At 47.9% G+C, this 25545-nt stretch overlaps 1 protein-coding gene across 1 annotated transcript; it reads left to right on the plus strand.

The window, feature by feature from the left end:
• Nucleotides 1–1807: 1807 nt before the first annotated feature.
• On the plus strand, nt 1808–25156 carry TGFBI (transforming growth factor beta induced). The gene is made up of 17 exons (XM_076350098.1): nt 1808–1923; nt 6318–6416; nt 13274–13338; nt 14230–14387; nt 15487–15651; nt 16148–16294; nt 16988–17129; nt 17726–17938; nt 18088–18225; nt 18462–18607; nt 18775–18911; nt 19441–19571; nt 21510–21634; nt 23124–23226; nt 23431–23510; nt 23887–23911; nt 24075–25156. The coding sequence occupies exons 1-17, from the start codon at nt 1808–1810 to the stop codon at nt 24128–24130; spliced, it is 2046 nt and encodes a 681-aa protein (XP_076206213.1). The 3' UTR covers nt 24131–25156.
• Nucleotides 25157–25545: the final 389 nt, after the last annotated feature.

Consider the following 25545-nt stretch of genomic DNA (forward strand, 5'->3'; position numbering starts at 1 on the left):
CAAGTCAGCCCTTTCTGGGGAGAGCGTGGATCACTCCTCCCTTTTACACAGAGCGCTGGAGGCACTCATAAAATACCTCCATTGTACAGAGGTGCAGCTCAGAAAGGCTTGGGTTAGGCAATGCCTGAGAGGGTTCAAAACCTCACCTTTTTCTCAGGAAGACCCGAAACATCTATTTCTTGTCTTTTAGTCTGGACTCATGAGCCTTTGCAGGTAAGACTTCATGATTTACCTACTTAGACAGAGGCAGCAATGAGGCACTCCCCGGGGAGAGGAAACCCGACTGAGGAATGGTTTTGTGTATTTTATCCAAGAAGCGTTAATGCTGTTTACACTAATCAGATTTATTTACTGTGGGGAAAAAAAATCTTTGTAAATTCAAAGTGTTTAGTACTGCTAAAGACTTCTTCTGTTTGGCTCGGAGGCTGCTCGCTGGATGCGTTTCAATTCCTGTCCTTTGCCGAGCAGCTGCCCTTTCTGGCCACTGCCCAGTCTGGAAAGCCGCGTGAGGGCTTCGCAGAAGTCTGTCCCTAAGGGCAAGTGGCCACAAAGGTCCCCTTCTGCTTCCCGGGAGGATTTAGGGAGGAAAGAGCCCTTCAGCTTTGGTGTCAGTCCAATCAGAGCAAACCCGTTACAGACGCTGGGATGCTGCGGTGAGTCGGGCTAGATAAACTGGGGGCCAGGTGACTTGAGTCTTCCCTGCCCCTTTGTGCGAGGCATTGCACAGGGAACCTCGGTTGGTTGTGCTTCACCCACATTTTGGCCCCTTCGGGACTTCTGCAAGGGCTCTCGCCTGGGAAGCCCGTGGTGATGAGCACAGTGACAGCCTCAAGTGAGGGTTTGACTTCTCTGCTGCCATTACCTTTACGAGCACCAAACACCACTCTCTGCCCTCGGCTGGAACGCAGGTTTCCCATGTGAGCTCTTAGGGTGGCTGTGATGCCAGGGCTGGCTCCTGGGGGCCTGTCCCACCGGCCACGGCGGGCCGGCACCTTTGCGTCTGTGACCCTTCAGAGGATTGGGGTGGCATGCGGCTCGCTGCAAACCTCGCCCCTGGGCTTCACCCCAGAGCCGTATGTAACACAAGCAAGCAAGGCGGCATGCCGATGGCAGCCTTATTGCTCCTGCTTTGGTTTAAAAGAAACCAGAAACATCTCACCACGGGTGACCCCTGACAGCGCTGGAGGACGCTGGGGGGGTGTGCGTGATACTGGCGGGCACTGGGAGGGTACCAGGCGAGGCTGCATGGGGAGGCATTCGAACAGGCTGTGGGGCAGGGATGGGCTGGCCGGGCGGCAGCCAGGAAAGCTCCCTGGGGTGGGGGGGTCGTAGCGGGGCTGAGGTCGATGGGACCCCCGGAGCGTGTCAGTCCAACCACCCCGGTCTAGGTCCCGACTGGGGGTGGGGGGGATGGGGGAAAAAAATCCAGAAGAAGAAGAAAAAGCCGTTGCGGGTGAAACGCCGAGCTGGAAGGGAGGATGGAGGACGCCCCCGGCCGCCTTCTGCTCCCGCAGCGGCGGGGCTGCGGGGCACGGGTGGACCGGCGGGCGGACAGACGGACGGATGGACGGATGGACGGGTGGGTGGGCGGATGGAGGGATGCCCTTCCCGGGGGGCGGCCCCCTCTCCCCTCCCCTCCCCTCCCCTCCCCTCCCGCCGGGCCGGGCCGGGCCGGGCCGGGCGGCGGCCCCGCTCCCCCCGCGGGGCCGCGCCGCCGCTCCCCGCCCCCGCGCCGCCGCCGCATTTAACGGGGCGCGCGGCGGCCGCCGGCCCGTCCCGGCCCGTCCCGGCCCGTCGCCTCCCGGCCATGGCGCACCCGCCGCTGCCGCTGCTGCTGGCGCTGGCGCTGGGCCTCGCCGCCGCCGCCAAGTCCCCGTACCAGCAGGTCCTGCAGCACAGCCGGCTCCGCGGCCGGCAGCACGGGTAAGCGCGGCGAGCGGGCGGCTCTCGCCCCCGCGGGGAAGAAAAAAGAGTGTGTGTGTGTGGGGGGGGGGGGACGGGACACTTTTTTTCGCTAGGTTTGCACAAATCCCGGTGGGGAAGGGCGGCCCGCAGCGGGCGGCGGCTCGGTTGCCTTCTCGCCCGTCGCTGGGCACCGCCGGGCTCCGGCCGTCCGGCTCTTTGTGCGGGTGCGGAGGCGCCGCCGAGCCCGGGGCCGGTGCGGGCACCCAGCAGCTCGGCCCTGCCCTCGGGGGAGACTCCGGGCGCTTTCTTCCTGGGCTAACGACTTTTTTTCTGTCATCCTCGAGTAACTTTATTCTTTAGATAACTTTCCTCCTTCCTTTCGGGATGCTTAATATTGCAGACGTCATTTTAGACCCCTCCGTGATTCTTTATCAGTCTATCCCTGTTAAGGAAAAAGGGAAAAAAATCCCCAGATTTTGAACGGTTAAACATTCTGTGGGAAGTATGCTCGTCTTCATGAATTTATAGAAAAAGAAAGAAAACTGGTTCAACGGGAGAGGAGTGTCTCTGTGGAGTGGGCACCAGCTCACTCATGACCGGAATCCCCAGTAAGTCTTGAGAAAATTTTCTTGACAAAAGTAATCACTTACTTACTCATAAGTCTTCCGAGATAAGGAATATCCAAAAAAGTGCACGTAGACCTCTCTTGCTAGATGGACAGTATGTTACGGACTGAGTAGTCTGGGTCTTCATTGATAGGTAGAAAACTAACCCAATGTTAATAGTTGTTCCCATTGTTTTTAAAATGTATTGGGAATTAGGAAGGATGAAAGGATGACAGACCTTTCGGCTGGCTTCTGTCTCTCAGGATGGTGACGTTGATTGAATGGTAGCTTCCATTTAAATGGATTGCTGAAGGCAGGGTCATGAAATGCTTTTTAAAAACCCCCAAGACTTAAATACTGCAATATGATACATTATCTGGCAGGGATCCAGGTCAGCATTTATGAAAGGGGTATGCTGTTTATGTGTCTAATCAGTTACAGAATCCAACAGACAAATTCTGAGCTGGTGTCTATTTGTAAAATCTCAGTAATGAAAGAATTACAGTGACTTACGTACAAATACAGTGAGTCTTGCTCTTCATCTCTTACATGATCTGAAACTAAGTAAATATCCAGTTCTGCTGATAGCCCTGTGGCAGAAGTTTGCTCCGACTCGGTAAGTCGGTGCCGTCCTGGTGTAAGTCGGTGCAGTCCTGGCGTAAGTCAGTGCACTCATCTCTGCGGAGAGAAGCCTGTTACTCCCTGTACAATCAATAGGGGCACAGGGTAGGACGGGATCGTGGTCCATGCTGGTGCCTGAGATCTTTGGGAGACGCAAGGAGTTAGTATGCCAGGTGAAGTGAAGTTACGCTGAGAAAAACCCAGCGTAGCTGACCACAGCACATGGCTCACTGGTCCCTTTCTGATGGAGACAGCAATTTATACCAAGCTAATTTTTAAACATCAACTGAATTTTGAACATTGATTAATGATGTGCCAAAGAGATACAGCAACACAAAACCAGCCAAAAAGCTCTTGGACGTGAGGCGTGTTGTTTTGCTTGCAGGAGGGAGCTCAGGGATGTGCAACCGGGGCTGCCACCCCTTCTGCTGTGAGCATCCCCCCACACCATCAATGCTCCTATTGAGCCGAGAGCGAGTTGGGTGGCAGAGCTTGGCTCTGCAGCAAAACTTGTACATCTTAATTAACTTTTTCTTTAAGTGAATCAGCTCAAGTCTGGGAGAGGAGCTGAGAAACATATAAGGAGCATTAACATTTGAAGATGAAAACCTAGGAGCGCTCTCCCCAGACTCACCCAGCTTTGTGGGCACTACGTGGTGCTGGGGATCTTCATGGGCGCAGTCACAGCAGGTAGATGGGACCGCATGGTAAGTCCTGCTCTTCTCTGCCCCTTCCCGAAGGGCAGCCCCTGCCCCAGCAGCTCCCAGCTGGAAGGCTTCAGCTGAAGGGGAACAATAGGCAGTTTTATCCTCGAGTCAGCGCGGCTGGCTGGGAACGGCATGGCAGAGGTGATGAACTCCAACGAGGAGAGGGGAGAGTGTTGACAAATTCATTTTAAGCCAGACCGGGCAAAGGACCAGAACACGCACCACGGGGAGCCGCTACTACAGCCTGCCTGCGGGAATCATTGATAACACGGCCCTGGGGGGGTATTTTTCCGCACTGAGGGAAAACTGGGAAGAAGTTTTTCTCATACGTCAGGGAGGGAGCAGCAGCCCTGTGGAGCTGTGGTCCCGGGCAGGGAGGAGGGAGCAAGGCAGCGCCGGGTTCGATGCTGTCCTGAAGGCACAAGGGTTTTCTTGGCAGGCTGCTCCCAGGGATACGGGGGAAGTGATCAAACAAGTCTTTCAGTAGCCAGGCTTGTCAAGACGAATATTAGAGGGATTGTCCACTGCCGTCAGCCAGACGCTGAAATCGAGGCAAGGTTTGGAATTTCGATGTAATTGGAACCATATTTTGGCGCAGCGGGGCTGGGGTAGCCGAGGTGGGCTGAGTCAGAGCACAGACGTCTCTCTAAGTGATGATTTGGCGTGGAAATTACTGAGCCTGGGCCAGTTTGCACCAGCTGAAAGTTTGGCTTTGTGATTTCTAACTTCTTTTCAGTAGATTCTTTCTCCTTGTCCCTCGCCCTATATATATAAAGGGAATTAAATGCTTTCATGCAGAAACAAACTACCATTACTGGATATGGCAATAATGAGGGAAACGGTGAGCCTAATTCCCCCAGGTCCCACGGGCCCTCACTTTCCCCTTGGGGCAGGACGAAGGTGCCAGGGCCTCGCGGGGTCGGATCCTGCCTCTGCAGGGCCCTGCAGCAGCCACATCAACAAAGGCTCATTGAAGGCAAGCCAAGCTCCCGCTGAGACTGGCGCTGGAGTTAGCCAACATATAGGAGACCCTCATGTTAATTCATGCTAATGATGGGCAGCCTGGCCCATTTTGGAGAGAGCTGAATTTGGGACGCCGGTGAAAAGCAAGCACGACCACAGGAAGACTTGGTGGTCGGGCTGCAAACTCTGCTTTTGTTAATTTTGGTAGGCAAGCGGGCAGTGTCTCGGTCAAACCCAGCATGAAACAGGATGCTGTCTGTTTTCCTAAACAGATCGACAAGACCTTTACAACAGCATCTCCAGGCCCCATCCAGAGTGTCATTTTCACAAATGAAAACTCTGCCTTGGACGGTGCAGAGCACTTCTGAATGGCTGAAGTGATGATTTATGTATTCTGCTTAATTACTTGTTTTCCCTCCATCTGCCTGGCAGCCAATACTGCACATACTTTTGGTGCCACTGTCGCAACTGGGGCACGGTGTTGGTGTTGGGAATCCAGTCTCAGTTGGGCTGAGCATCCTCAGCTTGCTTGGGCGTTTGCTATACCTCTGGCTCAAGCCCAGAGGCAGTTGGTGGCCTCGCAACCCAGATCCATAAATCATACCTCATGCACTGACCATGCGTTGCCCACATCCGTGGCCAGGGATGCTGGCCTCAAACCACGGAGGTGGTGAGCCAGGCTGAGTGGGGAGAACACTGTGCTGGCCAAACCAGCAGCAAGTAAACTCCCAACTCCTGTTTGACCACATCTTTGCTTGCAGTGATACCACTTCTTAGAAAGCTGAAAGGCTGCAGTCAGCTCTCAGTGGGGTTAGTCACACATGTAACGCCAACCGTCTCCTTTTCTGGTTGAGAAGGAGCTCTCGGTACCTTATGGGCTGATATATATCTAGCCACTCTCAATCTGTGCTGTCATACCTGGTGTGTTGAAACCGGAGTGTGCAGTGCCACCGCTCACTTTCCCCATCAGCAGCTCAGCATCCATGTCCAGAGTCGGCTGAGTCTATCATACAGCAAAAGTACCCGTTCTGGTTTTGGTGCAAGTCGGTCCATAGGGTGATAAATATCTGTCCTTCTTTATGTCCTCAACAATAAAATAATGGGGTTTTTTGGAAGGATTTGAATTATTGCATAACTTTATCAGGTTTTAGCTGGGATCCCAAATTGTAAGTAGCTGTTCACCACGGAAATACTGACCAAAGTATTATTTTTAACTTACTTCCTTTATATTTTGGTGAGGGGTGGAACGTGGAAAAAAGTCAAGATTTCGCACTCAGTGAAGAAAAAGATACCCTGGCAGAGTGAAGAGAGATCACTTTCACTGCTTCCTCCACTTCATGATAGTCATTATACGCTCAGATCGAGCAAGTTGACGTGTAGTTCTCAAAGTTTCCTCCCTCGCAACCGCAGCAGGGCTTTTCGGGCGCTGTCAGGTGGGGTCTGGCTCCATGCTGGGGGTCAGCACCGAAAGGAGGGAGGCTTACAGGACCCTCTTCTGCTTTGTCGTTACCTGTAGCCCCAACGTGTGTGCGGTGCAGAAGCTGATCGGCACGAACAGGAAATACTTCACCAACTGCAAGCAGTGGTACCAGAGGAAGATCTGTGGGAAGTCAACGTAAGTACCCGAGCGCCGGCCGGGGTCTCCCTGAAGACCCCGTTGCGGAGGTGGGTGCTGGGTGGGAGAAGCAGACGGTGTGACGGACATGGGATGTCGGAGCCCGTGGTGTGGGCTTAACGTGGATACCTGTTAAAAATTGTTTTAGCCTTTTACTCCCAAAGAAATACTTGTGCCTTGTTTTTTCTCAAATGGCAAACATGATCCTAGAACACTTAGGTGTTAAGAATGGAAAGTACCATGTAAATACAAACCCTGATGGTTTATTCTAATTGCATTTCTATATATACTTATATAGCTCTCAGTGCTGTAATGAAGTGTGTGCCAGATGTTTTCTAGTACTTAGCTGTGTCTCTCTCCACGCTAGGCTCAATGCTGCCTAGCTGAAAAAAAAAAAAAAGAAATAAAAGGCAACCCATAGCTGATGGATATTGGAGAGAATGTGAAATTCATCTGCACGTGTTTGCTTTGGAAGGGAAAACAGAAATAAGGGGAAAGAGGTGTCAGTTTTAGCCAACGCTCTCTGATGACTCCACCAGGAAAGCTAATTAGACTTGCAGGCCAATTCCATGTTTAAAATTGCAAACAGTAATATTCAAGTAGCTGTTGCATAAAGTATCTGTGTAAGCAGCCTCGGGACATTCTTTTGAAAGATGTAGTCAGCAGATAATTGAGGATATGCGTGCTTGACTATCTGCCAGGCTGTAGACCAGGAGCGGGGAATCTTTTTCCTTAGTGTAGGCCAAACTGGGCTTTCAGACACGTTTGCTGGCCCACACTTTAGCATGCACCACCGCGTTACCAATATCAGTGCAAAGGTGCTGGCCGTGGGGAGCAGAGCTGTGGGCCAGGTCTGGTCCTGGATCTGCGAGGTCAAGAAGAACAAACAGCAGAAAATCGTCTCGTGTGTTTCTGATATGGTCCAATGTAAATTGTGATTAGATCTATAGGAACATGCTGTTCTTTACTGCAGATTAAATAAACTCTGTTTCTGTAGTAAACAGCAGACTTTGAGATCTTTAACTGTGGTGAGCTATATTGCTTTTATTTTGGTTGCCTTCGTTGGTTTAGCTGTGTTGGCTGGCCACTGGGATTTGTTTCACATGTCTGGTGTTGGTATAGTGAAGAGGGAGGCAAACCAGGAATCATCACTGCGTGTGGCTTTTGGCCTTTCATCGTGCTACCCATGAATTCATCTACTTCAGGAGGATGTATTGCAGGATGTACCATATAGTGAGCACGTATAGTGGTTTCCCTTATGTCCAATTGTCTTTACGGGGGGGGGGGGGGGAAGAAAACAAAGGAGAGGCAATATTGTAAAAACAAACAAACCCCCCCCCCCCCCCCGGCTTAATTCTACAAACCCACCAAATCTGGGAAGACTTAATTTGGGTGATAGAGTTCAGGCTCTCATCTTGGCCGAGCGGTGGCTTTTTTTGACGTAAAATGGACAAGATTATGGCATGGCAATATGGTATCATCATTGCCTCTTCTGATAACAGAGTAGCTTAGTAGGTCTCCAAAGAAAACATGACTCAGCGTTGGATGTGGGATAGCTTTGCTGTTATAGGCAAAGCTATCCAGCTATCCACTGAAAGGCAAAGCGATCCAGCCACGGATTTCTTCAGCTCTGAAGCAAATGAGAAACTAATCTCAAGTAACCCAAGTGTGCAGCTGTATTTGGCAGAGACAAAGTCATCTGCTTATCTCCAGAAAGAGGTGGAACAACTGGCATCTGGCAGTATTTCATGATTTCATTTGAGGACATGGGGTGATCTCTTCTAACCTCATTTTCTCTGCTTTTACCCAAGTGTCTAATCCAATGGTGCCTTGCTGAGAGGAAAGCAGACACAGCATTAACCTGCCTGTTAAACTATGAGATAATGTTCCCGTTATACACGGAATTTGCTCGGTATTCTTTACTTTGCATCATCTCGACAATGGGTGTTACTGTCGTCTTCTCTCTTCCTAGTCATTTTTGAGCCTGGGCCCTAGTTTGCCCTTTAGCAGTGCTTGTGCAGAACAAAAGACACGTGCCTTGACTCATGTTTTCCAGAGGACCCTGGGACAGCTCTAATTACAAAAGTTTGCTGGTGATGGCTCCCGCTGGATGTGGTGTTCATGCTGTATGGAAGCAATCAGGAGTCATTTGGGCCATAAAGGACATGATGCATTATGCTGCAGCAGTCAAATTCTCAAACCAGTGTCAGGGGCCTGATGCTATGCCGCGCTCAGTGCATCAGCGCCCAAGAGAGTGCGTGGGCACAGTTAATGGTGCTCAGCATGAACCCTCGAAACTGGTCCGTTGTGTGGGACTGAGCTGGTCCGTGAGAGGTTTTGAGAATACCAGATGCCTTTAAATCCCAGAAAGAGTCAGGATTTGGCATGTTCGTCAGCGTAACTGGGTGGATCCAGCCTTTGCTTGGGATCCGTAGTCAGAAGTCCGCTCCTGAAGCTGTGTGCTTGATCCTCCTGTTGGCAGGGGGATCCACTCCATCAGCCCAGGGGGGATGGTGGAGCTGGGTAAGCATGGTCATTTCTTTCCTCATCCTAAAAGGCTTTTCCCACCTGTGAGAAGAGCAGTCCTGGGATAGGAGACACTTGACCCATCTCACCTACTTCACATTTGACCTGGCTGTTATCCTCCTTACTTGCTTAAAGGGTCAGTGATGCCGTAAGTTGGATGCGTGTTGCAGGTGCAAATATCTGGCTCTAGGAAGATAGTTTTGATTGCTTTGATTTCTTTTCTTTCGCTGCTCTGAGCACCGTTTCGAACAGGTAGTAGGGAGGGTGGTCAGTGAGAGACCAGGTACTGCAGAGAAGCAAAGCTGGGCTCCTGCAGAGCTGGCTCAGAGCAGAGAAGTTCAACCCTGAGCGAGGAAGGCAGAAAAGCTGCTGCAAGCCTGTAGCAGTAAGTCATAACTTCACTCCTTCTTGGATGATCACATCCTGCACTGGGAGACGCAGAGCAACTGGAGCAGCAAGGAGGGCCAGCTCAAAAGACGCGGATGTGCCTGGTCTTTAGTCTTGTCTGCAGGTGCACCACCTTTTGGTTGCTGCTCCAGGCTCACGGCTGAGAGTGCTCGCAGTCACCCTGGGGTGCAGCGGGTGCCGTGCTGAGTTGCTCCATAGCTCCTACCAGAAACAAACAGGTTACGGCTGTAAGGCAGGGGCTTGGCGGCGAGGCTTTGCAGGCTTGCTTCCTGAGCAGCATCTTTTGGTCCGTGGGGGTGGAGTGCTCTACTGGGGCTGGATGTGCACGATGAAATTTCCAACTCATGCATCAGAAGAGGACACTTACCTCTTTATCTGCTTTTTTTACTTTGTTTTTCTTCTCTTTGCTGAAGTATTGGCTCACGCAGTTAGGGAGAAATTAGATAGAGGATTTATGTACATTTTTTATCATTGCATTACTTGCTGATGAAGTGAGATAAGACAGTTGGCAAGAAGTCTGACACTGCTTTGATTTTAATGAGCACTGAAACAAGATTGTTTTGGTAATTAGGTAATTTTCCACTGTTGGTTATTCCAAAGCCAAAGAAATAGTTTATTTAAAGTATATTCTCATAGTTGTGCCTGTGTTTTTTGTATTTTTCTACCTCGCTTATGGACTGGCCTCATTCTTCCAGAATTGCGGTTGCAACTGAACGTGTCCCCACACACTTTTTTGTCTTGAGAACGAAAAGACAACTTACATAAATTTGGGTTTTGATTATTTTTTGAGGAATAACTAGTGGCAGTAAGTTGCCCCTTAATACGTTCCTTTTTTTCCTTTTAAATTAACTTTCCTTTTCTTGTGTGATGTACTTTCCTCAGTTCAGGAAAAAAATGACTCTGGCACTTATTTTACAAAAACAAAACATATGGGTTTTATTACAGGAAATTATTACAAATGGATCTTTATTCACTAATATATCCCTAAGCTTATTTTTATTACCTTGAAAAATGCACTTAAAATTTAATTTCAGATCCTAAGAATGCAACAGCAGTGAAACAATGACTAATGAAAGCCAGGGAGCTTGCCTCTGCAGTCAGACACAGACAGACATTTAAGAAATACAGTGTTTCAAAGAGGCTGAAAAACTACAGATTTGACTTGAAATTACTCAATGAGGAGGTCAGGAAATTGTGGTCAGAGGCGTTGCAGAGTGGATGAGAAATGCTCTTTGTACGAGGGCATTGCTTATTTAACCCACATCGCTGGCATCCACCGTGTCCCGGTGTAGCAGTCTGTAGCCGCTGAGCAGACACCAGAAACAGGGATGGACTTGGCAACTCCAAAAGCTTTTGTGCAGAACCCGCCGTGCGGTGCGGTGGTTGCAAGTGTTCAGTGTTTTCTCCCGTGAGCTGTTTGTCCCTGGCCATGTAAGAAAAATACTCCTCTCCGGGCAGCAGACTGTGGCTCCGACCCAGCTGGAGGAGGACATGTCAAAGGAACAGCCTTCCTCCCATATGGATGTGTAGGGTACTGTAGCATCAAGATGCAGAGTCGTGCAAGTGAGGCAGAGCAGCCTTCAGCCACGGCTGTGCTGCTCCTCCCCGAGGGCTGGAGGTGGCTGCAGGACCAGCTGGGAGGATGCGCTGTGCCCAGCCCCGAGCGAGCCGTTGAACGGTGCCCACGTGCCTTTGGGTGGGCTGGGTGCTTCCACCAAGTCCACCAGCCATGAGAGGGCAAATGGCTGAAGCTGAAGCTGTTTTTTACAGTCCTCATCTCTGGCTCCTTGTAGGTGCAAACACTTGGCTGAGCACCTCTGTGTTCACCTGGCCCTTTGCAGAAGTTTTCTGGTACTCAACTCAAAATGCTGGCACGCAAAATGCATACCAGATGATGCTGGTAGGTCACCTTCAGTGGGCAGGTGAGACTGGGGGCTTGAATGAGCCCCTGCACGGGTGGAGCTGGCCCCATTACTGGCCTCGGTGCTTCTTGCCATTAGCTTCCCTTGTGGGGTGGTGCTGGAGATGCCCACGAACCTGCTGAAAAGCAGGCGGCGCGGTCCCTCTGTCCTTTCCCGGTGCCCTCCCCTCCCGGCAGGCGCCTGGCTGCTGGGGCAGCCCCGAGCCGGCGAGCTCCCCGCGCTGCAGGCTGTGTGCATCAGCGTCCTGCCCCTTCGTCACAGCTCATTAATCTCCGATCGATCTATAAATAAGCCTTTTAAAGCCTACGTCAGCACTCAGGAATTATTTATGCTGAACTTTGGAATGATTTCTCTTTAATCAGCTCTTCGTCTTTGATTACAGGCCTGAACCAAGGGAACTGTCTAGACTGGATTTAGTTTCTAGGGTGAAAAAAAGAAAAATCGGAGGTAGGGGAGGGAAGTGGCGGGGGGAGAAAGTGTGTGTTTCTAATGAACACGAGACGGGGGGGCTGGGGAAGGCGGAGCAGCAGGGTGTTAAGATCTCCAGTAGTCAAAGGACGGGATTGCTTTAGGCAAACTCTTTCCCACATGGAATATATAATGTCTAGACAATCAGTCTGGGTTTGCTTTGTAATTCTCTTAGGAAACCGTGACACAGAATTTATTTGCTTCTGTCACAGAAAAGCAGGTATTTGTTTCACTTACTGGCTCTTAATTACCCTGAAGAATTCCCTCTTAAACCCCAGGCATTTCCACTGTTTAACAGTGTTAAAATGATGACAAATATCTGAAGCTTGAGGATTTTCCTTTCTCTTTGAGTGAGTGTGCTGAGGCTCGGCGATACAGCATCCTACTTGTCTCGAATCCAACCAGGAGCACAAAGGAAACACTCCTCTTCGGGAGGAACACCTATTCCCTTGCTGTCTTTAGCCTATCAATCAGATGGCCGCCTTCCCTTCACACCAAGCGTAAGAGCAATAGGTGAAAGAATCCCCTGTGAAAAATAAACAGGCAACTTCTGGATTGATTTTTTTTTTTTCCTTTCCCCCCCCCCCCCCCCCCCCCCCCCCCGTTAATATCAAAACATGTTCTGTTAAACGGCCAGCTTTGAGAATCAGATTACTTTTCTTTCCCATTGAGCTGCAGATGATGGACGCAGCATTCAGGCAGCTCTTGCAGATTTGCAGACCGTATATAAACAGGACGGCCCCGAGTCCCCAGGATGGGGTCTCTGGCCCCTTTGGTTTTACTGGCAGATAGTGCTTGATCAGAGCAGCAGTTTGCTACCAGCCACAAGGAAATGCTGCACTGAGGGTGCTCGGATGGACGTAGCCGGTGTTAGCAAAGATGGGTGTGCTGTAGGTACTGCCTACGGGTGCCCGTGGATGCACATGCCACCACCGGTGAAGTTTGTCCTTGCAGGGCTTATCCTAAGCCCTTCTGCCAGTGCATCCGAGACCAGGGAAGCTCCTTCCCCTCCGGGTCTGTCTTGTGGATTCTGCCGTAAGTAAGCAAATAATTTCTGGTGGTGGACGAGAATGGGGTGAAATGAAGGGGAAGTACTTGGCTGGTTTGGTAAAGCAGCCGTACCGGCGTTGCAGCGTGTTGCCCAAACAGTGATCAGACGTGACAGCAGCAGTCAGCCGGGGAGATCCCCAAATCCCATGAGGCATGTGCCCAAATGAACCAGCACTTGCAGTGTCTTGCGTAGGTTATCTGTTGGGACCGCGGCATCGGTTTCCATCCACTGTTTGTGCAAAGTCTCCTGGAAGGTGTGGTTTTGAAAAGAAATGGTGTCTGCTTTTATTCAGTGGAGAAATTGGCAACATGCGGCCCTGAAGGAGATAAAAATTGTGGTTTGTCTTTTGTTCAAGTCTATATTTCTAATGAAGAGTCTGCTTAGAAACATCACCAAATATGGATGGACACGGAACTATAGCGAATAGAGAAAAAGCAGTGAGATGCCGTCAGTTAATCTGCCGTATCCATCTCTTATTCCAGAGTAATCAGTTACGAGTGCTGTCCTGGATATGAAAAAGTTCCTGGAGAAAAAGGCTGCCCAGCTGGTAAAAATACGTTTGACATTTTTTAGACTTCTTAAAATTATACAGCTGCCTAGTAAAGGGAAATGTTAGAAAATTGCTCAAAGTGGATTTGGTTTTTGCAATTTGTGCGCAATATTGCCATGAACAAGTCAAAAATGGACTCAGCGGAGCACCAGCTGAGTGCCAGATCAGCTCCAAAGCATGCAAAATGTTCCAGACAACTTAAAACCTTGGATATAATTAAACTTAATCAAGCATGGGAGGGCCATAGGGAACTACTTATTCCAACAAGTAATATAGCTGTATGGGAAATGCAATACAAAGGAATGATAGAGTAGCAGACAGCTCTGCCAATCTCTGCTCATTTTTATTTTGGCAAGCATGGGTTTAGCAAAACTGCATTTAGGAGAAAATACAGTTCAGCCCCTGGTGGGGGTTGGCAGGGAATTAACTGGGTTTATTGAAGAAAGACATGTTCTGCTTTTGCTTTCTCAACGCTTCCTTCCACAAAAGTTTGATGCCGCCCAGTTAGTCACGTGGGCTGGTGTGGATGGGTCAGTGGAGACCAAGACCAGCAGTGAGCTGCCAGCTCCGAGCACCGAAAGCCTGAGTACAAACAAGGATCGGGTGAAAGCAATGAATATCTTTGCTTGCCTCAATTCACATCCATATAAATCCAGAGTAACTCCATTTAAACGTGCAGAGATGCAGTAGATCCTGGATTACACTGCTGTAATTGAGGCTGGAGCTGTCAGGCTATGATTATTCATTATCTAATTAATAAACAGACACGAGCTCCTTGATGTGCTTCATTTCCCCAAGCGTTTTCACCAGCAGCTCTCCTTTAATTCAGCGCGGTGCAGGGAAGGATGAATGATGTTGTGTTGGGAACATAACCTTCTCTTCTTTCAGCGCTGCCGCTCTCCAACATCTATGAAACCCTGGGAGTTGTTGGGTCTGCCACCACGCAGCTCTACTCCGACCGGTCTAACCTAAGGCCAGAAATCGAAGGACCTGGAAGTTTTACAATTTTTGCCCCAAGTAATGAGGCCTGGGCGTCCTTGTCTGCTGTAAGATATCATTCCTCTTCTTTCTCCTCTTACTCTGGCTTTCTCTAGTGAAGATCCAGCTCTGCAGGGGTCTGGATCCAGCCCCATCTGGCAGAATAGACACAGTCCTGATATAGGAAGGACTATGAATTTCCAAGATGGGAATCACTGTACTGGTCCATCAGCTCCAGAGCTTTGTTTCTGAAACAGCCCAACACTAGAAAGATGTGGATGCTCTCCAGCAGGTGGATGTAGAAATCACCTCATTCAGTTTTCCCTGCCTCTTACCATTAGAGATTGCATTAAGACCTGCAGCAAGAGACTTTCCACCCCTTTCGGTTTTTCTTCTTGACCTTTACTTTACCACTCTGGTTGTTCTTAATAATTTGTACAAGTAGCCAGTCCCAACTGGAGCCTCCGTAAACCTGCAGCCTTCCTGCATCAGTGTATTCCTATGCCCAATTACATATAAATTTCCTTTACATTGGTTTTGATTTTCTCACTCTGTGTCTTGTGAAATTTCCACTCCTGAAATCGTCACTGCTGTCCTGCTGGTGCTCCCATCCTAGTGGAGGATCTCTGTGAACAGGGGAGAGTCCCGACTATATGACCCCTATCCAGTTACATCCCACGTTTAAATCACTTGTCCATAAATATGTAAGAACAACTATTGGGGCAGGGAGGGGGCATCTTTTTGGCTATCCCCACTACCAAGCCTCTACCTTAAATGTGCACCAGCAGAGCCCCTTGCAGGGATGATGCTGTTGGGGAAAGTCTCCTGGTGTGTTTGTCCTTGGCCCTGAGCGATGCCTTTTGTTGCCTTACTGCTCATTTCGATGCAGTGATCCCACACTGGAGCTTGCTGCCATCATCCCTTCACCTGCCAAGGATGGGGGGGTGCCAGAGCTGCTAGCTGCTGTTGTAAGGCAAAAGATAAAGATTTACGAAAGTCAGAGCTCTTAACTGGCACAGATGGCTTAAGGCTGAATACATCACTTAATGTACACACGCACCCACACCCCCCTTGGAAGCACCCTGGATGCAGCCAGACCTCCTGGCTCTCTCTAACAACTGGCTTAATGGCACTCAGCACTGAAAAATGAATTTTTCCGATTTTCAGGAAACTTTGGATTCCTTAGTCAGTAACGTCAACATTGAGCTGCTCAACGCCCTCCGCTACCACATGGTGAACAAACGGGTCCTCACGGACGATCTGAAACACGGGACCACACTTAATTCAATGTACCAGGACCTGCCTATCCAGATTCATCACTATCCCAATGGGGTAAGACATTTGCATTAAACCTACCCACAGTGGGCTTGCTTTTCTGCTGCCTTGCACCTCCGACACTGTCCTCGGACCTCCCGGACTCTGTAATGCTTAGGTTGACAACTGTTGATTTAGGATACCTATTTAGAAGGAGCTTGAAAAGAGCATTTATAAGCAGATAAGTTTCATCGATGCTATTGCAAGGAAGTTGACCACTTTGCTGTATAACAGTATGCTTGCCTAAGTATGGTTCTTGCATATTTTCTTAGTCTTGATGATTCAGGGTAGACAAAACCACTGATTTATTTTCAAAGCTCTTTAAACATGAAATGTTTCGAACATTCTTGATAGAGAATTCTCATTCTTTATGTGTTTTTTTCAGAAACCACATTTCTGCTCCTGCTGATTCAATATTATAGCGCTCACTGCATTTGAAATAGAAAAACAGCAGAGGCTGCTTTACCTTCTTGGTTTAGTGCACATAACGCCTCGTGGCTCTTTCCCTCTGCAGATTGTGACTGTGAACTGTGCCAGGCTGTTGAAAGCTGACCACCATGCCACCAACGGAGTGGTTCATGTCATCGACAAAGTCATCGCTACCACTACAAACAGTATTCAGCAGATCATTGAGACCGAGGAAAGCCTGGAAACTCTTCGGGTGAGTCCACCCCACATGTGCTCCAGGGATCCTTAAAGACGGTCAGTCATCCCACTCCCACTGAATTGTCATGAAGAGCTTGCCAGCGCGTAGGTGCTGTGACTCTAAAGCTGCTGATAAAATCCTTGTACCAATATAGCTTATTTTGCTTTAGGAAGAGAAGCGTTTGATATCAGCGCAAGTAGGGTTTTATAAGAATAATTGTCACCCTGCTATTGCTGTCAGTAAGGAGATGTAGACTGAGTCTGTCTCCTCACTCTTCTATGGGAGTCTTAGCCTTAGGAGATATTAACTGTTCAGATTTGATGAGTACCAATTTATTTGCCTTGGTATTTGCCAAGTTAAGGACTAACTAAAAAAGCACAGGGGTTTTGCAGTTAGCCAGCTCTGGGTTCTGATCTGAATTATTCACTGGAACTGCTGTGACCCTTTCCAGGCACATCAGGGTATTCGAAATAGCTCTCAGTCTTGCCAAAAAAGGGCTCTTGTACTCAAATTTCTGGAGCGCATGGGGCCAGGTCAAATTTATAAAGGGACCAAAGCGCTGAAAGAAGCTATTCAGGACTTTTTGGAAGTCCTCTGAAATTATAAAAGCCTTAATAAGTCTGGTCCTTAGTGTGTGCCTGGACAAAGTTGCTGACCTTTGTATTCTGGCTGAATGTGTTTTACCCTCTCTCGCTCATTTCTCTGAAGGCTGCTGTGGCTGCTTCTGACCTCAACAGCTTGCTGGAAAGCGAAGGCCAGTACACGCTCTTGGCTCCAACCAACGAAGCCTTTGAGAAGATCCCACGAGAAACACTGAACAGGATCCTGGGGGACCCAGAAGCCCTGAGGGGTAAGTGCTTGTTTACTGAGCCCATTGAGAGACTGAAGAATATTTTTCAGTTCTTCTGAATTCCTTCTCAAGGACATCTGAATGGCTCCTTGATACGCTCTGACAACAGCTGCAGTAAACACATTTGACAGACTCCAGCTTTTTAAACTGGCAGCCCGGACTTCTTTCGATGTAGATATGGTAGACGTGTTAGACATGGCAGAAAGAGTGGTATCCAGATATGGGGGAGGGAGCTGAAGCAGTCCCTTTTCCAATTTTCCTTTAGCACTCCTGCATATGGTGGTGATTCCTATCAATCCAGCAAGATGCAAGAAGACTAGTATTTAATCAATGTAACTTCCCCTGACAAATGAGTCAAATAACCACACGAAACCTTCTGAAGTTGACAAAGGTGTATAAAAATTACTTTTTAGGCACTTCATTTCACAGGCTACTGAATTAAAATCAGCACAATTTAAAATGACTGTGCATCTTTTGGAGTGGAGCCCCATACGGTACCGTACAGGAGACCCTTGCCATTGAACAGGATCCCTCAAAGCTGCAATAATTTCATAGTCGATTTCTGCAGCTCACTAAGACACTTGCTTCTCTTACAGACCTGCTGAACCATCACATCCTGAAGTCAGCCATGTGTGCTGAGGCCATCATCGCTGGCCTGACGATGGAGACTCTGGAAGGAACCACCTTGGACGTGGGCTGCAGTGGGGAAGAGCTGACCCTCAATGGGAAGCCCATCATTGCCAACAAGGATGTCCTGGCAACCAACGGCGTCGTACATTTTGTTAATGAGCTGCTGATCCCAGACTCAGGTACTGGTGCCTCTCTGCGTCTTTCTTTCTGTTGCCTTTCTTTTGTCTATTTTGCCAAGGAAATACTGGATTTAGAGGGTGTAGATATTTTGTAGTGATGGGTGGATTGCCTTTAATGCAAGGTTACTATGCGTTGCTTTTGTTTTCAGCTAAGACCCTGTTTGAGTTGGCACAAGAATCTGAAGTTTCCAAGTCTATGGACGTTTTCAGACAAGCTGGTCTCAGTTCTCATCTAACTGGCAGTGAGCGAGTGACCCTCCTTGCCCCAGTGAATGATGTGTTCAAAGGTAAACTGGGGAGTAAATCCCTTTCTTCCATTAGTTTGGGCCACAGATCTGCTTCAGTCTTCAGCCACGTTTCAGTGCAAAAGCATGCAAACCCTCTCTCAAATGCCTCAGCTATAGGCAGTGGCATCTAGCTTTAAAATTAAGACCTGGTGCAGATAATGCTCCGTATTTGCCCTTTTTTAGTGTCTCAGTGGTCATTTTAAGTGCATTCATTCTTTCCATACTTTTTGCTGCAGATGGACTCCCCATTGTTGACAGCAACATGAAAAACTTGCTTCTGAACCACATTGTTAGAGACCAGCTCTCCTCTAAATATCTTTACCATGGACAGAAACTACAGACTCTGGGTGACAAGGAACTGAGAGTTTTTGTGTACCGCAATGTAAGTTCCTGCAGTGCGCAGTGCTGTATATGGTCGAATGATGCTTGATGTCTGTAATGTTATGGCTATCATGTAAAAAGTGTAACTGAGCATTGTGGAAAGTATAAAAATCTCTTTCGAAGCGTATGTTAAGAATGTCTTTTTTTTTTCTGCAATTTTGTTTGCAGAACCTTTGCATTGAAAATGCCTGCATTGCTGCCCATGACAAGAGAGGAAGGTTTGGGACCCTGTTCAGTGTGGACAAAATGTTGACTCCACCATCTGGCTCAGTGATGGATGTTCTCAAGGCAGACCATCGCTTCAGGTGACCTTTCTGCTCTTCCTAAGTGCTAGTTAGGAGCAGAAGAGCTGCCAAAGCAGCTTCTATTTATTATGGGCCATAGTCATGACGATATATATTGGTTTTTTTAACATAGAAAGAGCATCCAAAACCATGGTCTCATCCCTAAATTATAGGGAGTGAGACTTCAAATAACCCTTCAATGAATTGTGAGCCAAGAGGGTGTGGTCCCCCTTAGTACAGTAAGAAGCTGGCTCCGAAGCCATCTCTGCCCATCGGAGCCACTGTGGACAGGCCTCTCGGTCTCCTCACTACCATTTGGTCCCCCAGGAGTCAGCATTCCCAGGTTGCTTTGCCATTTCTCAGATGTTCTGGTTGGACCTCACAGGCTCACTTCCTACCTAATCAACTTTTTGGTTAATCGATTTGCTGGACCCCAGCAGGATTTTGCAATTGTAACTTCACAGCTCTTTTTTTGAACACAACATGCAATTGCTCAAAGACGAACAAAAGTAGCTTATAGTGAAGCATTTTATGTATGTTTGTCTTGCAGTACGTTGGTGGCTGCAATCCAGTCTGCAGGTCTAACGGAAAACTTGAACAGGCCAGGTACCTTCACAGTGTTTGCCCCAACAAATGAAGCTTTCCGAGCCATGCCCCAAGGGGAACTGAACAAACTAATGGGTGAGCATTTTTAGAGCATTTAGATGAACAGCTGCTGTGTGTTATTGGCATGATACAGAGAGGAATGGCTAAGTTTCTCTGCCGTATCTCATTCTTTGACCCTGTCTGTTGGAAGCATGGGCTTCCTACACAACTGATTTGGATAAGCCCTATCCAGCAGAAAGCTGAGGATGCACGGAGTGGCACTGAACTCTCACACAAAGCATGGGCATGGGTTTATACTTTCCTGGTGCTTGGAAGACATGTTTGTAGTGTGTGCTACAAACTTACTATGACTATAATTTGGCTGTGCTGGCTGGTGTAAGCAAGGTAACTCTGAGGTGTTTCTAGAGGAACCGATGAGGTCTCTGCCTGTCTTAAGGATGAAAGAAGTGAGAATGTGGCTGTCAACCACAAAGGATCAGGGTGTCTAAGGTAAGTTTTGCAAATAGAAAACATGGTCCACATTCAGCCTCAAGTTACACTGTATGAAATTTAAGTAGTAAAAGGATGGAGCTGTTGCTCCATCTATGTGTACATGGACAAAGCATGAAGTCCAGTCTGATCCTGAGAAGACAACAAATATTCCAGTCTAGCACAGACGAAGACCAATATCCTGAAAAGCACAGGCGTGCAGGCTGGGTGTGGAAAAAAGCATGGGAATGTTTAATAACGCTTTTCTGGATAAGCAGCACGATCTTTTATTTTGTTCATGTTGAAAACCGGCTGTGGTTGGAAACAACGTCAGGTATTTGAGTGTAATGTCTTCTCGTCATTAAAGCCCAACCAAACATTGACATCATCATTTGGGAAGCATCTGCCCATGGTAGCTGGTTATCCTTTTAAGTGCAGGGATGAGGAACTGGTAATCTCAGACTGCACATCCAGTCTAATGCTTACTTAGTATATAAATACTTCAGAACTGTTTTGCAGCTATTGTAAACGGCTGCAGGAATGAAGTGTCCCAGATGTGGACACTTCAGATGTTCTTCTTTCTTCACGCAAATATTTAGCTTACACTCCTGATGAAGAAGTGAATCATGCTGGAGAGGACATGCAGTGTGAACTGTGGCCACCCTAGAAAAACTGTAACGGGAAAAAAGCTCACAGTGTATTCAGATACGAGTATTAAAAGAAAATTCCCCCTTGCTGAAGGAGCTGCTCTGGTTTTGTAAATGGAGGCCATCTTTTGCACTAGCTGTTCCCCATTGCCTGTCTGTGAGTTTTATCAGTGCCGCTGCATCCCCTAAAGGAGAAGATGGAGGAGGGCTGCTGGCCCATGCTGTGCACATCACTGCCTCTTCTGGAAAATAGATGGTGAGGGGGAAGCATCTTATCTTCCTAAGGTCCGTTTCAAAGCACAGGTAGATGAGTAGAGACTCCGTGGGTTGGGCATCAGGCCAGAAATCTGCGAGCCATTAGTGACCTTTCTCCTGCACTTTTCCCCTTGCTACCCAGGAATCCTGCAGTTTCAGCCATGAAGGTTATTGCCAAGTGACACTGGCGTTGGCGAAAGTATTGACATTTGCAAATACCCGAGTGCTCTATCTGCTTCCTTATTTCACAGAGGTCTCTTTTTTTTTTTCCCCCCTAGACTTCCTTGGGAAGTGAAAGCAGCAACAGAAGCAGGTTCATGCTGTGCACAGTGAGAGAATGAGGGACTGAAAAAACAAGAGATAGGGGTTTCATGTATAGGGCAGGATTGGTACGTGGCAAGGTGGGACATTGGGAGAGTGTCCTTCTGGACTCGCTGGGATCCTGACCTGTCCAGGCAGGAATGGCCTCAATGTCCTAACCAGCTCCATCCAAGGTCCTTCTGCCCAGTCTTTTCAATTTTACATTTTTTCCTTGCACTTTCAGGAAATTATGGTATTTTCCGTGTAATGTCATTCCACCACATGAAGTACAGGAAGCAAGTGCTGATGCTGTTTTGCAAATGTAGATGTTTTCTTCCCCCAGGTAACGCCAAGGAGCTTGCCAACATCCTCAAGTTCCACGTGGCTGATGAGATCCTGGTGAGTGGCGCAGTCGGTGCCCTCGTGAGGCTGAAGTCCATGCAGGGAGATAAACTGGAAGTCAGCATGGTGAGTCACCTTGGATGGGGTTTTGCGGGGGTTTCAGCAGGGCTGTGGCCTGTGTTTAGCCGTCCATGTCGAGGACCAAAGTATGTCTGTGTGCATTTGGATGGTGTGGGAACCTCTTCTAAATGTGCGCACAGTCCCACCAGTGTTTTCTGGGCTGTAGCGGAGGGACTGTTGCCACGTGTTCAATTCAACAAGCTGGCAGTCTTGAAATGTGGTTTTCTTCAGCTTTCTCCCCAGAAGACCAATTGTAAATGATTTCCAGGAGCTGTTATAAATTTAACCCTGAGTCATGGGGGAAAAAGCATAAATAAATTAAATTAATAGCTTGTTCAGCTAATACATCTTTAGTGTAACGAAAATGATCTCTGCATGGGCTCCCTTAACGCAGCAAGATTTATTTAGAATCATAGAATCACAGAATGGTTTGGGTTGGAAGGAACCTTAAAGATCATCTAGTTCCAACCCCCCCTGCCACGGGCAGGGACACCTTCCACTAGACCAGGTTGCTCAAAGCCCCGTCCAACCTGGCCTTGAACGCTTCCAGGGATGGGGCATCCACAACTTCTCTGGGCAACCTGTGCCAGTGCCTCACCACCCTCAGAGTGAAGAATTTCTTCCTTGTATCTAACCTAAATCTCCCCTCTTTCAGTTTAAAGCCATCACCCCTTGTCCTATCACTACAGGCCCTTGTAAAAAGTCCCTCTCCAGCTTTCTTGTAGGCCCCTTCAGGTACTGGAAGGCTGCTATAAGGTCTCCCTGGAGCCTTCTCTTCTCCAGGCTGAACAACCCCAGCTCTCTCAGCCTGTCTTCATAGGAGAGGTGCTCCAGCCCTCTGGTCATCTTCGTGGCCTTCCTCTGGACTCGCTCCAACAGGTCCATGTTCTTCTTAGTTTGGGGACCCCGGAGCTGAACGCAGTAGATGTATAATTTAGATGTATAATTTAATGTCACCAATTCTGCACTACATTAGGAGAATGTAGGATCCTCTATTGAGGAAAAAAATATATTTCAGAAAATAAATAACCACGACCCACTCTGTGCATAAGGAAGAAAATGCAGGACAAAAATGGAAAGGCCAGTGTTTCCAAGTGCATTGAGTTGGCCAACTTGCATGCTAGACTATTCTCACGTCCAGTCCTGATCTGCCCTCTCCCGATGCCACCTCCGCAGCCATCCCTCTTGGCGCGAGCAGCAGTGCCCGCTGCCACCAGGGAGCCGGTGGATGTGTTCTGCTGCCGCGAGACAGCATTCCCAGCCAGCGCACCGAGAAAGTCCGTGCTCCAAAGCCTGCCAGCCACTCCAGGACAAACTGCTCAGGCGATAATTTGTTTTTATATTCTCCTTAATTGGCAAGAGGAATGAAAACGCCTGCAGCCATCCAGTAAATGAATGAATGCAAAGTGAGGGCTTTTTTAATAAAATTGGAAACCACTGATGACAAAAGTTTCTCATTTTCTACTTTTTAAATTTTTTTTCTTTTCCTGAACAGAAAAACAACGTAATACATATCAACAAGGAGCCTGTTGCTGAAAGTGATATCATGGCCACGAATGGTGTGGTTTATGCCGTGAACTCTGTCTTACAGCCTCAGGGTAGGTCCATGGTTAGAAATATCTAGAGCCACACCATTACAGCAGAGCTGCTTTGGGAGGGAGAGGTGACACATGGCAATTGCTTCAGTTTACTGTGGAGGATTGGTCTGTTACGGGATTTTCAACACATCCTCCAAAACACTGGAAGGAAGCAGCCTGTGTGCTTTGAAGAGTATTTCAATGCTATCTATGTCCCACCCTTAGCTTCAAGGCCGCAAGAAAGAGGTGACGAGCCTGCAGATCCCGCATTAGAAATCTTCAAACAGGCATCGGCGTTATCCAAGGTAAAAGACAAAAAATCTCTCACTGTAAAACTACTGAAATTACATTTTGGTAATAATTATTAGAAGATAATGTCACATTCAGGCTTTGACTTTCAAAGAGAGTGAGCGTATGTGTTTCATGGAATGACCAATCCTCTCTTCTTGCATGATTTAATTATATAAGAAATAATACATTTTGCAACGTGAAGCCTACAGTTTGCAGCACACTGTGAATGTAACCTTGGCATGGTACTATATATGTCAGCTTCCAATAATGAAGAGTCATTCATCCATCATTTTTGGAGAGTAGGGATAAATATATTGACATGCAAACTGTTCTTATAGCTGTCGGAGACTTGTTGTATTTATGCAAACCTTGTATTTTCTTTCCATGCAGGTTTCTCAGAGGAATCCTCGACTAGGTAAAAGAACTTCTCTAGCTTGTTGCTAATTTCCATCGCACGTCCCTGTCCCTTAAAGAGAGGTTTATTCTGTTGCCTTGCTCCAAGCAAGGTGTAGCATAACCGGAGGAGAGGGGGCAGGGAGATGCTGTGTGTCCCACCCAACTCAGTCTTCTCCTTGCAGCACCCGTCTACTCCCGGTTACTAGCGAGGATGAAGGAGAACTCGGGTGGATTCTGAGCCACGTCGTGAGCAACCGCAGTCAGCGCTTCCATCCCATCTGCTCTGGCTGACAGCTAAAGAGAAGGACAGAATTGTTTTTTAAAAACCAAATATCACCCTTAAATTTATTTTTGTTTCCAATGAAATGGATAGGAAAAATGAAAAGCCATATATATATGTATATATTTTAAGACCATTTTTATTCGGTTTTGACCTTAAAGTTCCCACACTGAGAATAGGGTGGGGTTTTTTGGGTGGGGCTTGTTTGTTTTTTTACGAAGTAGTCACTAATTTGCAACTTTTGGGCTTGATACCTATGTCCAAGGGCAGGTGCTTAATTCCGCCCTGGTTCAGGAGCTCAGAGATGCTTAGAGCTCACCTTGGTGCTGTCTCTCTGGGGGAAGAGCGAAAGGGGCTGAATGAAAGCCTCTTCTCCAAGCTCCCAGTGGTACCTACTGGCACTGCAAATGCCAGGCTACCAAAGCGGGAAGCCAGTTATGATCTCACTGAAAACCCCCTCCAAACCAGTGCCAGAATTGGGAAATTTTGGCCAGAATGACGTGGCAGGAATTGTGTATGTTCAGCTTCCTGAGCAAATACATCACCCAGGGCCACTGTATGGCTGGGCGAACAGCGATTGCTCCGGAGGAAGTAAATTTGTTGAATTCATTAACCCTTACCCAAGCAATTGTTTTTCCTGTTTTGTTTTGTTATTTTTTTTTAATCAAGCATGTGTTTCCTTCATCCCCTGTGTTTTAAAAGTCTTCCGTGAAATTCTGAATTGAAGGCTTTTAACAAAAGCCTCTCTATTGACATTGAGGAAACTGCATAATTATAAGCTATGGTTTGAACTGTTCTCTTTTTTTTTTTTTTACTGGGTTTTGTTTATGCCTATGGGTTTTAACTGTGCTGCGTTTTGTTCACGAGATTGAAATGAGAGTTCTCCCTGGCAGAAGCCTTCCAGTAAATGCTTCGTTTTTAATAATGGTTGGGTTTTTTAATAAAAATTAAAAATAAAATCAAAAATATAAATATGACAAGCGATGATAATGCTTGTTTGGTTTTTTGTTTGTTTTGAATTGCCTGATGGCACAGTTTGACCTCCTGAGCACGGGGAAGGAGTGGGGTCAGATTTGGTCGGATCAGTATTTACAAATCTAATAGTTACTAGAGTGGAATGGCAAAGCATTTCTCCTCTCTGATCCTGGCCTGTCATCATTTTTCGGTGGTACTTTCACAAGCAGTCGCTGTCACGCACTTCAAGGAGCACAGGGCAGCCGCGCGCATCCCTCCCCCTGGATGCTCAGCCACCTTCGCCGGCAGCTGGGGCTCAGCACTGCATGCCATGATGCCAACAGCACTGATTCACCCCATCAGGGCTTTATATTCGCTCCCCAGCCAGTTATTACCTTGGTGAAACCCAGGATTACGAG

This window comes from Aptenodytes patagonicus, chromosome 12, assembly GCF_965638725.1.
Source record: "Aptenodytes patagonicus chromosome 12, bAptPat1.pri.cur, whole genome shotgun sequence".
Taxonomy (NCBI): Eukaryota; Metazoa; Chordata; class Aves; order Sphenisciformes; family Spheniscidae; genus Aptenodytes; species Aptenodytes patagonicus.

Coding starts and splice junctions, on each gene's coding strand:
- TGFBI (XM_076350098.1), top strand. CDS start 1,808: ATGGCGCACCCGCCGCTGCCGCTGCTGCTGGCGCTGGCGCTGGGCCTC. Junction 13,339..14,229: donor AGAAAAAGGCTGCCCAGCTG/GTAAAAATACGT, acceptor CTCTTCTTTCAG/CGCTGCCGCTCTCCAACATC. Junction 21,635..23,123: donor ATAAACTGGAAGTCAGCATG/GTGAGTCACCTT, acceptor TTTCCTGAACAG/AAAAACAACGTAATACATAT.